This window comes from Cervus elaphus, chromosome 4, assembly GCF_910594005.1.
Source record: "Cervus elaphus chromosome 4, mCerEla1.1, whole genome shotgun sequence".
NCBI classification, from domain to species: Eukaryota; Metazoa; Chordata; class Mammalia; order Artiodactyla; family Cervidae; genus Cervus; species Cervus elaphus.
The window spans coordinates 52,446,438-52,460,628 of NC_057818.1; the positions used below are offsets into that span (position 1 = coordinate 52,446,438).

General features: G+C 51.0%; 1 protein-coding gene across 1 annotated transcript; it reads right to left on the minus strand.

Annotated features, from left to right (window-relative positions):
* Positions 1–9,160: 9,160 nt before the first annotated feature.
* On the minus strand, positions 9,161–13,500 carry LYPD5 (LY6/PLAUR domain containing 5). Its single transcript, XM_043897884.1, has 5 exons — positions 13,346–13,500; positions 11,448–11,576; positions 10,720–10,896; positions 10,370–10,516; positions 9,161–10,010 (listed from the first exon to the last, which is right to left on the minus strand). The coding sequence occupies exons 1-5, from the start codon at positions 13,431–13,433 to the stop codon at positions 9,751–9,753; spliced, it is 801 nt and encodes a 266-aa protein (XP_043753819.1). The 5' UTR covers positions 13,434–13,500; the 3' UTR covers positions 9,161–9,750.
* Between the last annotated feature and the right edge of the window lie 691 nt (positions 13,501–14,191).

The window sequence follows — 14,191 nt, forward strand, 5'->3', positions numbered from 1 at the left end:
ACAGAGAAGGAACAGAGGGGAGGGGATGGTGGGAGAGACGGGGGAGGGAAGTTTTTTTTTTTTTTAACAAACTCAAAGAGATGGAGACAGAAGAGACCCAAAGGTGAGGAGAAAGCAGCAGTCAGAATCAAAGACTTGGAAGTTGGAGCAGAGGGGAGTTTTGCCTCCAAAGAGACTAAAACCAAAAGAGAAAAGTGGCGAGAAGGCAGGCGGGGGAGATGCCAGGGTGGGCGGTGAGGTCCAGTGGCAAGGGCACCTGCCTCCACAGGGAAGTTCCGGGCTGGGGGGGCCAGCTGCTAGGACACGCGGCTCCAGAGCCAGCCCCCTGCAGCCCAGAGAGGGGGTTGGTGACTCAGGGCCAGCGCTTCCTGGGACTCAGCCTGGTTCTCAAGCCTGGAGCGGGGAGTGCAGGGGGAGAGCGGTCTCTGAAAAGAGAGGGAGGGGGAGCACCAGAGAGGTCTCTGCCGGGAGGAGGGGGTGGGGCAGCGGCCTGGGACTTTGAGGGGAGGAGGGGCTGGGGGTCTGGACCCCTGGGTCTGAGGGAAGAGGGGGCTGGGGGCCTGGATCCCACAGCGCTGGTCCGGGAAGACTAGAATTTATTGGCAAATCCTTAGGACTTTCACTTGGCCTCCTCCCAGCTGCCCCACCTTCATCCCAGCCCCATCTCCGGGCCTGGAAAGGACCCACATGCCTTGGGGCCCGGCCGGAAGGGGCCGAGACAAAGAGGTGTTTAACTCGGCAGGGTGGCGGAGCGGGTGAAGAGGTTGTCTCAGCCGGAAAGGTCACTCGTCGCCCAGGGTTCGTGCAGGGAAAGGCGGGGCTCAGCCCCGGGGGAAGTCATCCTGCAAGTCTGAGGCCTGTGGCGTCAAATCCTCCAACCGCTGTCTTCTGGATTTACACTTTAGGAGGCTTCAGGGCCTTGGGATCCTGCCACCTGGTGGTATTTGGGGGGAACTGCAGGCTCTCAATTTCTCCAGTCTCAGTTCAGTTCAGTCACTCAGTCGTGTCTGACTCTCTGCGACCCCGTGGACTGCAGCACGCCAGGCCTCCCTGTCCATCAGCAACTCCCAGAGTTTACCCAAACTCATTTCCAGTATAATGTTCATCTGTTGGGCTTCCCCGGTGGCTCAGACGGTAAAGGAAAAAGAAAGTGTTAGTTGCTTAGTCGTGTCCGACTCTTGGTAATCCCATGCGCTGTAGCCCGCCAGGTTCCTCTATCCATGGAATTCTCCTGGCAAGAATACTGGAGTGGGTAGCCATGCCCTTCTCCAGAGGATCGTCCAGGGATGGAACCTGGGTCTCCTGCATTGCAGGCGGATTCTCAGCCACCAAGGAAAGAACCTGCCTGCAATGCAGGAGATGAGATTTCGATCCTTGGGTCAGGAAGATCCCCTGGGGAAGGAAATGGCAACCCACCCCACTCTTGCCTAGGACATCCCACGGACAGAGGAGCCTGGCGGGCTAGAGTCCATGGGGTCGCAAAAGAGTCAGACACGACTTACTGACTAAACAATCCATCTATTGAGTACCTACTGAGTGTCAGATACTGCTGTAAGCATTCAGGGCACAGTAATAACAACACAGACAAAATCGCTGCCCCATGGAGCTTCCTGGCTGAGGGAGGGAGACCCTGTGGTTCTGTCCATCTCTCTCTTGCTTTTGCTTTGTCTCTGTGAATCTGCTTCTCTCTCTCTGTACTCACTGGCTTTGCTTCTGAGTTTCTGTCTCCTGGTCTTTGTCTCCAAATGCATGCCTCTCTGTTTTTATTCTATCCTTTGTACTTCTGTGTTCCCTACCAATTAAAAATAATTTGTTTTATTAAGTCATATATACGTATATATAAAGAACCCGCCTGCAATGCAGCAGACCAGGGTTCGATCTCTTGGTCAGAAAGATCCACTGGAGAAGGAAGTGGCAACCCACTCCAGTATTCTTGCCTGGGAAATCCCATGGACAGAGGAGCCTGGCTGGCTAGAGTCCATGAGGTCGCAAAGAATTGGACACAACTTAACAACTAAACCATCAGTCTCACAATCTGGGTGTCTTGAGACTTTGGGTCAGTTGGGTTAAGCCTTGACACAGCCACAGTTACTTTTTTGGGTGGAACATAATAACACAACACACATACAGCCTGGTTTAGAGACAGACCCAAGTTCATCTCCAGCTCTGCGTCCCTAGCTCTGTGTGCTGTGAGACCTGTAAAATTAGGAAGATAATACCCACAAGGTTGCTTGAGGATTAGGTGCAGTGCCCCATGGCTCAGTGGTAAAGAGTTTCCCTACAAGTGCAAGAGATAGATGCAGGTTTGATCCCTGGGTTGGGAAGATCCCCTGGAGGAGGAAATGGCAACCCACTACAGTATTCTTGCCTGGGAAATGTATGGACAGAGGAGCCTAGCAGGCTATAGTCCATGGGGTCACAAAGAGTCAGACACAACTGAGCGACTAAGCGCATACACACACACACAGAGGACCTGGCGTATGTTAAGCCTTTGTGGCACTTTGTCTCCCAAGCTGGCTCTGGTAATTCCTCCTCCTTTGTGCTGGCATGTGGCTTCTCCCTCCAACAGGTAGACTCTGCGTCCTTTCTCCTTCCATCTGGCTGGCTTGTGACTTGCTTTGACTCATAGAAATGTAGCAGAAATTACCCTGGGCCAGCTCTAGGTCCAGTTCTTAAAAGAACTAGAAGCTAGAACTCTAAGACTCCATGCTATAAGGAAGCCCAAGCTTGTCACATGGAGAGGCCGTGCAGAGGAGAAATAAAGTACCCTGGCCACAAGCCCCCGTCCAGCCCCATCTGTTGCAGCTGCATGCGTAAACTCCAGAGAAATCAGCAGAAATGCCTCCTCAACCCCCAGAATCATGAGAAGTAACTTTTTGTTTTATGGCACTAAATGTTACTGCTCTCTCAATTCATTCCACCCCCTTCTTTCCCCCACTGTGTCCACAAGTATGTCTGCATCTTCATTGCTGCCCTGCAGATTCACAGATAGGCTCATCAGTACCATCTTTCTAGAGGGAGCGAACATATGGCTGATTCATGTGGATATATGGCAGAAACCAACACTAAAACAATTATCCTCCAATTAAAAATAAATAAAATTTTAAAATAGAAGATACAATAACAAAAATACAATGAATTATCAAAAAGAAGACACTAAATTTTGAAGTGGTTCATTATACAATAAACAATAAATATTACACTTTTCTGTTCACTTTTCTGTTTGAAGTTTTTCATAATAAAACATATGTATATATGACTATGCTGTGGGCAGTGCTTAGTCACTCAGTCATGTGACGCTCACTGTTTGCAACCCCATGGACTGTAGCCTGCCAGGCTTCTCTGTTCATGGGGATTCTCTAGGCAGAGATACTGGAATGGGTTGCCATGCCCTCCTCCAGGGGATCTTCCCAACCCAGGGTCCGAACCCAGGTCTCCCACATTGCAGGCAGATTCTTTATCGTCTGAGCCACAAGGGAAGCCCAGTATAGGTAATACAATACAAGAATACAAGAATAGGTAATACAATAGATAATAGAAATTGCACTTTATAAATTACAGCTAGTGTTATTTTACTTCTCTCTCTTTTTAAATTTATTTTTGTTTTTTTGGCAACACTGTGCAACATATGGGATCTTAGTCCCCCAATCAAGGATCTATCCTGTGCCCCCTGCATTGGAAATGCAGAGTCTTAACCACTGGACCACCAGGGAAGTCCTTCATTTCTTTTTGCCTCTGAGTCTTTTTCTCACTCTTTCAGTCTCTGCTTGTCTTTCCTGTTTTCCTGTCTCTCTCTATCTTTTTCTCTCTGTATGTCCATTCCTAACTTATCTATCTTACTAAAAACCCCTCTGGCCGCTTTCCCTTTCACTTACTTTGCTCCAATCCATTGACCTTCTTGCTGATCCTCAAACATGCCATGCTCTTTCCTGCCTCAACATCTTGGTGCTTACTTTTTCTCTGCCTGAATGCTTTTACCTTCAGTCTCCTCTTGGATCATTTCTTTACTTCATCCAGCTATCTGTTTAATATCGTCTCTTCCTTGACCACTTCTTCAGAAATGGCCCTTGGACTTCCCTGGTGGTGCAGTGGTTAAGATTCTGTGCTTCCACTGCAAGCGTTGTGGGTTTGATTCCTGATCGGGTAAGTTCAGCATGCTGTCCAGTACAACCTAAAAAAAAAAGATCCACTTCCCTTTGGGACTTACCATGTGGTCCGGTGATTAAGACTCCAAGCTTCAGATGCAAGGGGCATGGGCAGGGAACTAAGATTCCACAGTGCCTCCTCCCCGCCACAAAAATACCAGAAAACAAAATACAACCCAGAAATGGTTCTCTCCTGCCCCATAAATAACTCTATATCACACCTCATTGCTATGTCTTTATCGTGGTCCTTAGGATTACTAAATGATCCTGTTTTCTTCTCTTCCTAATTGTTCAGGACGGGGATTTTGCCATCCCCAACATTTACAACAGTGGTGGGCACAGGAGATGCTCTGTGGAGATTGGTGGAAGGAATGCTCTTATGCAATACTACTGATTGGCTCTCCTTTGACTCTGCTCTGTCACCCTGTTCCACACTGTCCTGGAAGTGGGAAGGATGTCATTTCCTCATTGCCCTGTCCTTTGTCCCACTTATTAGTTGAGTTGCTGTCTGTGGTTCTGAGACCCAATGTGTGGATCTGTCCTTGGTGCTGACCTAGGCTCCCACTCGCATTAACCTGGGGAGGGCAAGGGACTCATAGGAGAAGGGTGATCGATGTGAGCAGGATCCAGACCATGTGGACCATTGGGAGGAGGCAAGCATCTGAGTTCTGAAGTGCCTGGGTCACTGGACTCAAATGGTAGTTGTTCTATCCATCTATCTGTTCATGTGTACACACACACAGACATGTATATTATTATGGAAAACTTCAAACAAACAGAAGTGAACAGAAGAGTATAATAAGCCTCCACGTACCCGTCTGACAAATACCAACTCATGGTTAATTGCATTTCATCAGTGCCTCCACCCATTTCCTCACTTCCTATATTATTTTCATGCAAATCCCAGACATGAGATCATTTAATTATATGTCATACTTTTAGTTTTGTTTCCTTTTGTGGAGGTATGGCTTACACACTGGAAAGGTCACGCATCTTAACCATCCAGATTGATGCAGTTCTGCCTGTGTGTAGACACGTGTGACTGTCACCTCAAGCAAGTCATACAGAAACTTCATTATCTCAAGAGGTTCTCCTGTCCCCTCTCCCAACTGATGCACCAGAGATAGCCAGTATCCTGACCTGTGTCACCAAAGATTAAAGAGCCACAATGTGGGAGTCTTAGGCCCTAGGTTTGACTTTACTGTTGTCATTAGTATTTTTTTAATGCAGTATACCATACGTGCATAAAGTGCATATAGTATAGAGATATATATTGGACAAATAGGGGCTTCCTTGGTAGCTCATCTGGCAAAGAATCCACCTGCAATGCAGGCAACCCTGGTTTGATTCCTGGGTTGGGAAGACCCTCTGGAGAAGGGATAGGCTACCCATTCCAGTATTCTTGGGCTTCCCTGGTGACTCAGATACTTCATGTAAAGAATCTACATGCAATGCCAGAGACCTGGGTTCGAGCTCTGGGTTGGAAAGATCCCCTGGAGGAGGGCATGTCTACCTACTCCAGTATTCTTGCCTGGAGAATCCCATAGACAGAGGAGCCTGGCGGACTACAGTCCATGGGGTCGGAAAGAGCCAGACACGACTGAGCGACTAAGCACATTGGAAAAATTACATTCATGGGGGAGGTGGGCGGGGGGGGGTCTCAGGATGTCAGGGACACATGTGTACCTGTGGCCAATTCATGACCATCACAATATTGTAATTATCCTCCAATTAAAATAAATTCATTGAAAAAAATTATATTTGTGGACCCCCATGAAATCACCACACACAGAATGCCACCACTCCCCAGAATCTTTCTGTGGGCTTTTAAAATTTTTAAACATTTTTATTTACTTATTTATTATTTTTGGCCACAATGAATCTTTGTTGCTGTGCGTGGACTTTCTCTAGTTGCAGCCAGCTGAGGTTACTCTCTAGTTTTGGTGCACAAGCCTCTCATTGCAGTGGCTTCTCCTGTTGCAGAGCGTGGGCTTCAAGCATGAAGGCTTCAGTAGTTGTGGCATGAGGGCTCTAGAGCACGGGCTTGGTAAATAGTGGTGCATGAGTTTAGTTGCTCTGCCACATATGGGATCTTCCTGGACCAGGGATTGAACCAAGTCCCCTGCATTGGCAGGTGGATTCTGAACCACTGAGCCACCAGGGAAATCTCACATAGGCAGATTTCTTTTGCAGGGAAGCCTTACCTCTGCTTTTGATGCCTTTGAACTGATTGAATCAGGCCCAGCCAGATGATCTTAGGGTAATCTACTGAACTTAAAGTCAACTGAACACCGACTTTCAGTTCAGTTCAGTTCAGTTGCTCAGTCGTGTCCGACTCTTTGTGACCCCATGAATCGCAGCACGCCAGGCCTCCCTATCCATCACCAACTCCCGGAGTTGACTCAAACTCACGTCCATCGAGTCGGTGATGCCATCCAGCCATCTCATCCTCTGTCGTCCCCTTCTCCTCCTGCCCCCAATCCCTCCCAGCATCAGGGTCTTTCCCAATGAGTCAACTCTTGCATGAGCTGGCCAAGGTATTTTACTTTAATCACATCTAAAAAATACCTCCCAGGCAGCACTGAGATTAGCATTTGAATGAGTACCTGGTACTGTAGCCTAGCCTAGCCACGTCCACATCAGACTGACCAGCCCAGGTTTAAACCACATTTGTAATAAAATTCCAATTCTACAACCCCCACGAGAAAAGTCATTACCTTGAAGGTAGGGATGTTTGCCTGTTTTGTTCACTGCTGTATGTCCAGCAATGAGAATGGTGCCTGGCACACAGTTCAGTTCAGTTCAGTTGCTCAGTCGTATCTGACTCTTTGTGACCTCGTGGACTACAGCACCCCAGGCTTCCTTGTCTTTCTTTATCTCTCAGAGTTTGCTCAAATTCATGTCCATTGAGTGGATGATGCCATCCAACCATCTCATCCTCTGTCACCCCCTTCTCCTCCTGCCCTCAATGTTTCCCAGCATTGGGGTATTTTCCAGTGAGTCACTATTCACATCAGGTGGCGCACAGAAGGTGCTCAGTAAAGGAGATGAATGAATAGATAATGACAATCAACTTCCCTGCCTAAGTCAGGAGGTACAGGCATTGAGAGCCCTTCTCCCCATGACCTCACAGGAGTGTAGGAGTGTTTCTGAGATGCCCTCCTCCCCACAAGGCTGCCTGTTGGGGTGAAGCTGAAGATATGAGGATACATTCTTGCTGCATCACTTACTCTGAAAATTACTGTCATTGTGCCTTGGGCAAGTTCTCTGCAAAATGGGCATGCGGCTCCCTTTTTTTGCTTCCTCATTGGGTCACTGGGAGGATTCAGTTTGTGGGGAAATGATGTGAATGGACTTTGTAAAACCTGTGTGCAAACAGATGTGCTGGGGGGTTCCATTTCTATGAAGTTCACGATCTTGTGTAAATGTCCCACACACCCTGAGTCCCTTGCTACCTCCAGATCTTTGTCCAGGTTATCTCCTCCACCTAGAATGCCCTTCCTCCTACTTCTCTTTGCCAGTTCCTCTTTATCTTTTGGGCTTCCCAGGTGGCTCAGTAGTAAAGAATCCTCCTGCAATGCAGGAGACGTGGGTTAGATCCCTGGGTCAGGAAGAACCCCTGGAGAAGAAAGTGGAAACCCACTCCAGTATTCTTGCCTGGGAAATCCCATGGACAGAAGAGCCTGGCAGGCTCCAGTCCATGGGATCCCAGCATCAGACACGACTGAGCTCGCACGCTTTATCCTTTAAGAGTTTGCCTAAGGTTTACTTCCTTCAGGATATCTTCCCTAATCCCCATAAGTTAGAGAGTTTTGCCTGGTTCAGCTTTGCTTCAAGTGTTTTTCTTTCTTTTTTTTTTTAAATTTAAATTTTGATTTTTTTCATCGGAGTAAAATTGCTTTACAATGCTGTGTTGGTTTCTGCTGTTTAACAGAGTGAATCAGCCATATGTATACACATATCCCTTCCCTCTGGAGCCTCCCTCCCACCGCATCTCCCACCCCAGCCCTCTAAGTCATCACGGAGTACCAAGCTAAACTCCCTGTGCTATACGGTAGCTTCCCACTAGCCATCTGTTTTACACATGGACACTACTTAATGTTACTGTCTCAGTTCGTCCCACCCTCCCCTTCCCTGCCCTGTGTCCACAAGTCCATTCTCTACATCTGAGTCTCTATTCCTGCCCTGAAAACAGGTTCATCAGTATCATTTTTCTACATTCCATGTATATGTGTTAATATACGATTTTTAATATATGTGTTAATATACGATTTTTTTTTCCTCTTTCTGATTTACTTCACTTTGACTGGTAGACTCTAGGTTCATTCGTGCTAAGTCGCTTCCATTGTGTCTGACTCTTTGAGACCCTAAGGCTCAAAGCCCGCCAGTCTCCTCTGTCCATGGGATTCTCCAGGCAAGAATACTGGAGCAGGTTGCCAAGCCCTCCTCCAGGGGATCTTCCCTACGCAGGGATCGAACCTGTGTCTCTTAGGTCTCCTGAATTGGCAGCCTGGTTCTTTACCACTAGCGCCACCTGGGAAGCCCAAATCCACATCACTACAAATGATGTAGGAACAAAATCACCCAATTTTGTTCCTTTTTATGACTGAGTGATAAAGATGTGCCACATCTTCTTTATCCATTCATCTGTTCATGAACATTTAGGTTGCTTCCACATCTTGGCTACTGTAAATAGCGCTGCAGTGAACACTGGGATACAGATCTTTTTCAGGTATGGTTTCCTCAGGGTATATGCCCAGTAGTGGGATTACTGGGTCTCAAGTGTTTTTCTATCAATTTAATCAACATCCATGTGTTTGTGAGGCAGAGTTGCCTAGTGGTTCACAGGGCTTGGAGTCACGCTTCCCACTCATGAGATACATGAGGTCAATCAAGTGCCTTTGCAAGTATCACATCTTCTGGTCTGTGACATGAGGACCATAACAGTGGGTGACAGTTTTGTCCCTGGTACTCAATGTTCATCTTATTAAATTCTGACCACAACCACTGTGAAGTAGGTCTTGTCATTATCATAGGCTTTATTTTCATCTCTACCCAACAGGTGAGGAAACATAGTCTCAGCGAGGTTAAGTAACCACCCAAGGTCACCCACAGGCTAAATGGTAGAGGTGGGATTGGACCCATGCAGCCTGGCTTCAGGGTCTGGGCTCCTAATGTCTCGGATATGCTGGTTATACTGCCTTTCAAGTCTCCCATGATGATACTAATAAAGAGATCATTGTAGCTCCCTGCTGGAGCTGGTTAGGTTCTGGGAGAGCCTCAGACCAGGAAACCCACAACCAGGAAATGGGCTGTGGGGAGGCTGGGCCTGTTTAGTGCTCAGCATGGATCAGGTTTGCTCTTTATGTGGGATGTGGCCATTTCTCCCCACCCTGGAGTGCTGGGGGCCTTGCCCAGTTTCTTCCAGGCCTGCTGACCAGGTGAGGGCTAGGCATCAGTAGGGAAGCAGGAGGGAGGGAGGGAGGGAGAGAGAGAGACAGATGTGCAACTCTGATTTTCCACATTCCAGGGAGTGAAGCAATGAGAAGGGGGTGTGTGTGCCCTGCCCCCAGCATCCCACTCAGGAAGAGGCTGGAAGGACTGACTAGGAGGAGAGCCCGAGGGGTCCTCCCAGAGCGCCACCCAGCAGGGAGACCGTGAGGAGCAGGACCGTGACAGGGGGCACCCGGGGGGCGGCAGTGTCCGAGGCGCTGGTGAAGGACTGGGTCAGGGCGCCCCTGTTGCACAGGTCCCCCTCACAGCAGGAGCCCTGCAGGTCGATGTTTGTCCAGGGGCTGGTGGTGCCCTTGATGGTGCAGGAGGGCCGTTGGCAGGTTCGGACATACACGGGGGCTGAGAAATTGCCTGGGAGAGGGGTGGTGAGGAGGGGTCAGGACCGAGGGAGGCAGCCACACCTGAAGCTCCACCTCAGAGGCCAAGGCCATGACTGGGTCCTCGGACTTCCTTCCAGTCCCTTCCTTAGACCAGGGCCATGCCTCCTCCTCAGGCCAGGGCCATGCCTCCTCCCTCAGACCAGGGCCATGCCTCCTGCCTCAGACCAGGGCATGCCTCCTGCCTCAGACCAGGGCATGCCTCCTGCCTCAGACCAGGGCATGCCTCCTCCCTCAGACCAGGGCCATGCCTCCTTCTTTAGACCAGGGCCATGTCTCAGTCAGTCCTGCCCTGCCTCCACGCCCCTTGCTCAGGCCGTCCCAGCCGCTCACCAAGGGTCATTCGTCCATTGCCCTGGAAGCAGACGCTCTGGTCCTGGTGACACTGGACCCGCCGGGACTTCTCCGGGCTGCAGTCCTCTGGGTGGATCCCCACGCAGGCGTAGCATTCGGTGCCGCTGAGTGTCGGCGGGTTGGGCGCTGCCAAGAAAGCGTGGAGGCACACTCAGGTCACCGTCCGCCGTCCGGACGTGGGGCGTGCGCACTGCGCCAGGGCGCCCACCTTGCTCGACTCGAAGGCTGGAAGGCCAGAGCGCCGGGAGGAGGAGCCCAGCGGAGGCCACGCCCCCCGAACTCCGGGGGGCCCCGCCCCGCCCCACGCCCAGCCCCGCCCTCTCGCCTACCGGGGCTCAGATTGGGGAGCGAGTCGTGGGTCTGGAGGTTCACGTTGCACAAGTCGGTGGCACAGCGGCGCACCACCGAGTAGTCAGGCGGCAGCGACTTGTCATCCGACAGCATCTGGCCCGTAAGCGGGCCTCTCCAGCAGCCTTTCTGCACCATGGTCACGGAGGAGCGGTACCCTGGGGGCGAGGGGATGGAGTCTGGGGCGCTGCCTCTTCTCCAACCCGCCCTCCTCTCCGCACCCATTCCTCTCCATCTAGCCTCAAGTCTCTCCCTCCTCGGTCTCCTCTCCTCCTCCACTCTCCTTTCAACATGGCTTCTCTTCTCCCTGCTGCCCTGCCCTTCTCTGCCTCTCTCGCTTCCCTCTCAAACTCCGATTTCCCTACATCCCTCCCCCGCCGCGCCCCCCGGCCCCCGTCCCCCATCCCAAGCTCTTTTCTCCTCCTTTTCTCTCTCTCCGGTCCGCTCTTCTGTCGCCCCCTTCTGGTTCCACACGGTCTCCTCCTCCCACCTCCCACCCCCTCATCCCCTCTTTCTTTCTCTCCCGCTTCCTCCTCCCTCCACTTCCCCATCTCTATCGCCGTCTTTCCTCTCCTCACCTACCCAGTTCCTCCCCATCCTTTGTCTCCTACTCCATCCCCCCTTTCCCACCCCCACCTGGCTGATGTTTCACCCCCGTCCCCGCGCCCCGTACCCGCCCCTTTCTTATTCTGCGTTTCCTGCCCCTCACCAGTGTTCAGGGACAAGACAGCCTCAGAGCATCCCTGCGGGCAGGAGACATTGCTGAAGTTCACATGACTGAGGTCAAAGGGCCCGAAGTAGATGTGTTGGAAGCTGTAGCATTGCCGGGCCTGGGACCCTGGGGAGAGGAGCAGGGGTACGGTGAGAGGAACAGGCCCGCGATGAGCCTGTGCCAGGCACTTGGGGCTCCGCCCTAAAGATGACAGCCAGGCCCTTCTGCTCTGAGAGGTGACAGGCCTTGTTGCCTTCAGAGAAGCAGGGTCTGCTGGTGTGGCTGCCCATGACTGTGCCTGACTCTTGGCAAGGGTATTGGCCTCTGCACCTGCCAGTCTCATTTTTCCCCCCAGGCTGTTCCAAATTTCCACCCTCTTCCAGGAAGCCCTCTGAGATTTTGATAAAGGAGGAAGCAATTCACTCCTGCTCTGCCTTCCCCTCTCACAACAAAACGCACAATATCCAGTAGCACTGAAAGGCCACTGATGGAAAACAAACATTCGAGTACAAGCCCAGGGATGTGCAATCTCATGCTACAAATACACACACACAGGCAGCCCCTGTGATACCTGGTCAAACACTGAAACACTGATGTAAACACAAAATAACAAAATTTTCACCGGTTCATGCCAATCTCAGAAATATACGCAGAGTACCCTGTATGCGTTCATGTAGAGTTATACATTCACACACAAAACAAATACCACCCAGACCCTCCAATAGAAACTCCCTAAACCAAGGTATCTCATACATACAAAATTCAGACTCTCAGACAGAAATATGTGTGGGTAGAGAAACAGTCACAACACACACACCCAGGATCACCAGAAGTCATACCCAGAGAAAGACAAATACAGACCCAAGAATCACAAATAAAATCAGAACCTACAATTAGGCAAAGATAGAGATACACCAGAAAAGAGACTTACAAAATCAGACAACTTAAAATCATATTCAAATACAAGATTCATAGAGACACATAACAGATACACAGAGAGACAGACACACATCATAATACCCAAACACACATACACAGAGAGAAATACAGGCCTACTTGTCATAGAGATGCACAAAGAGAAGCAGAGATGCAAAATTATACTCACATCTCTTTTACAAAGAAAGTGAGGATCAGAGATGAACAGACCCATGAAAGCATTTGTTCAAATACCCAGACACCAAAACCTGCTATAGATACACACACACAAGCACAGAGACCCGCAGCACATGCTGACACATGGACACGCACAGAAATCGAACGCTCTTCTTCCTGTGATGAGCGCACGCACACACACACACATAAAGTTGTGTGCAGGCGTAACCTCCTTCCCACCTCTCAAATTTCCTGCCTTTGTAGCCACTTCAATCCTGATATGACTGTGTCCCTGTAGGGGAAGAGGTTGCCTGAGTGAAGGTTTCCTGCCAGCTCTAGAAGGAGCCCCCATGCCTCCCCTGAAGTACCTTTGAATGAATGGGGACATGGGTGAAGAGGATGAGAAAGGCTGGAGTAGTGAACCAGAGATAGTGGAGGAAGTGAGTGATGTGGGAAGACCAGAGGAGGGGAAGAGAAGTGAGAGGACACAGTCTCTCTGACCAAGACCCAGGAGTCCCAGAGCCTCCTCCCTCAGACCCAGGAGTCCAGATCCCCAGAGCCTCCTCCCTCAGACCCAGGAGTCCAGACCCCCAGAGCCTCCTCCCTCAGACCCAGGAGTCCAGACCCCCAGAGCCTCCTCCCTCAGACCCAGGAGCCTGGACCCCCAGTCCCTCCTCCCTCAGACCCAGGAGTCAGGGCCCCCAGTTCACTTTTCCCTGAGTCCCTGGAATCTGGCGCCCACTCTCTCTGCTCCCTCAGACCCAGAAGAGGCCTGCTTCCACCCACCCAACTGCCCTTCTTACCACTGGGCTCAGAAGTCTGGACATCTGTCAGGCAGAGGACAGGCCCAAAGAGGCACAGCAGGATGACTCTGGCAACTCCCACTGCCATGTTGTGGACCTGAGTGGAGGCTCGGAGGACAGCTCCTCCTGCTCTGACTTCTGCCTGGCTGGTTCTCCAAGCCAAGCCTCAGGCGTCCTGGCTACCCAGGCAGGTTGGCATTTCTCCACCCCCGCCCTCCCCCGCCTGGGTTGGTCTCCTCCTAGATAATCATGATGGGGGCCTGGACCCTGGGTCTGGGGGAGGAGGGGTTGGGGGCCTGGATCCTGGGTCTGAGGGAGGAGGGGCTGGGGCCTGAACACTGGGTCTGGGGGAAGCGGGGCTGGGGGCCTGGATCCCGGGTCTGGGGGAGGAGGGGCTGGGGCCTTGTAACCCTTCATTGTGGGGGGACTTGTGTTTTGGGGGCTGTCTACCCCGTTCCCCCAGCACTGTGTTCTAGTCTGAGGTGGGCACACGTGGCCTCTGACTTCTCTTCCTTCACCCTGACACATGCCACCTGTAAGGGACCATGACTCCAGACCCAGAGAAGCAAACATCACCTCCTCCCTGAAGCCTTCCCTGACCTGCACCCCTGCCCCAACAATCATCCCCCCACCCTCAGCCTCAAGCACCTCCCTGTCTCCCAGCCTTGGTCACTCTGGGTTAGGCTGATGTCTGCCTCCTCCATCAGGCTGTGAATTCCTCAGGGGTCTCAGGGGATGTTTGTGATGATGTAGGAATGAGTGAATCAAAGACCTGACAAACAAAATGACAGGGAGATAGAGCCACCCAGAGAGGCAGTTACTCATGGGATGCAGAAAAACAGACAC

Bases quoted from the DNA above. Each gene is read 5' to 3' on its own strand.
- LYPD5 (XM_043897884.1), bottom strand. From the start codon at position 13,433: ATGGCAGTGGGAGTTGCCAGAGTCATCCTGCTGTGCCTCTTTGGGCCT. The intron at 11,577-13,345 runs GTAAGAAGGGCA...TCCTCTCCCCAG, and splicing joins CCAGACTTCTGAGCCCAGTG to GGTCCCAGGCCCGGCAATGC. The intron at 10,011-10,369 runs GTGAGCGGCTGG...CCCCTCTCCCAG, and splicing joins CAATGGACGAATGACCCTTG to GCAATTTCTCAGCCCCCGTG.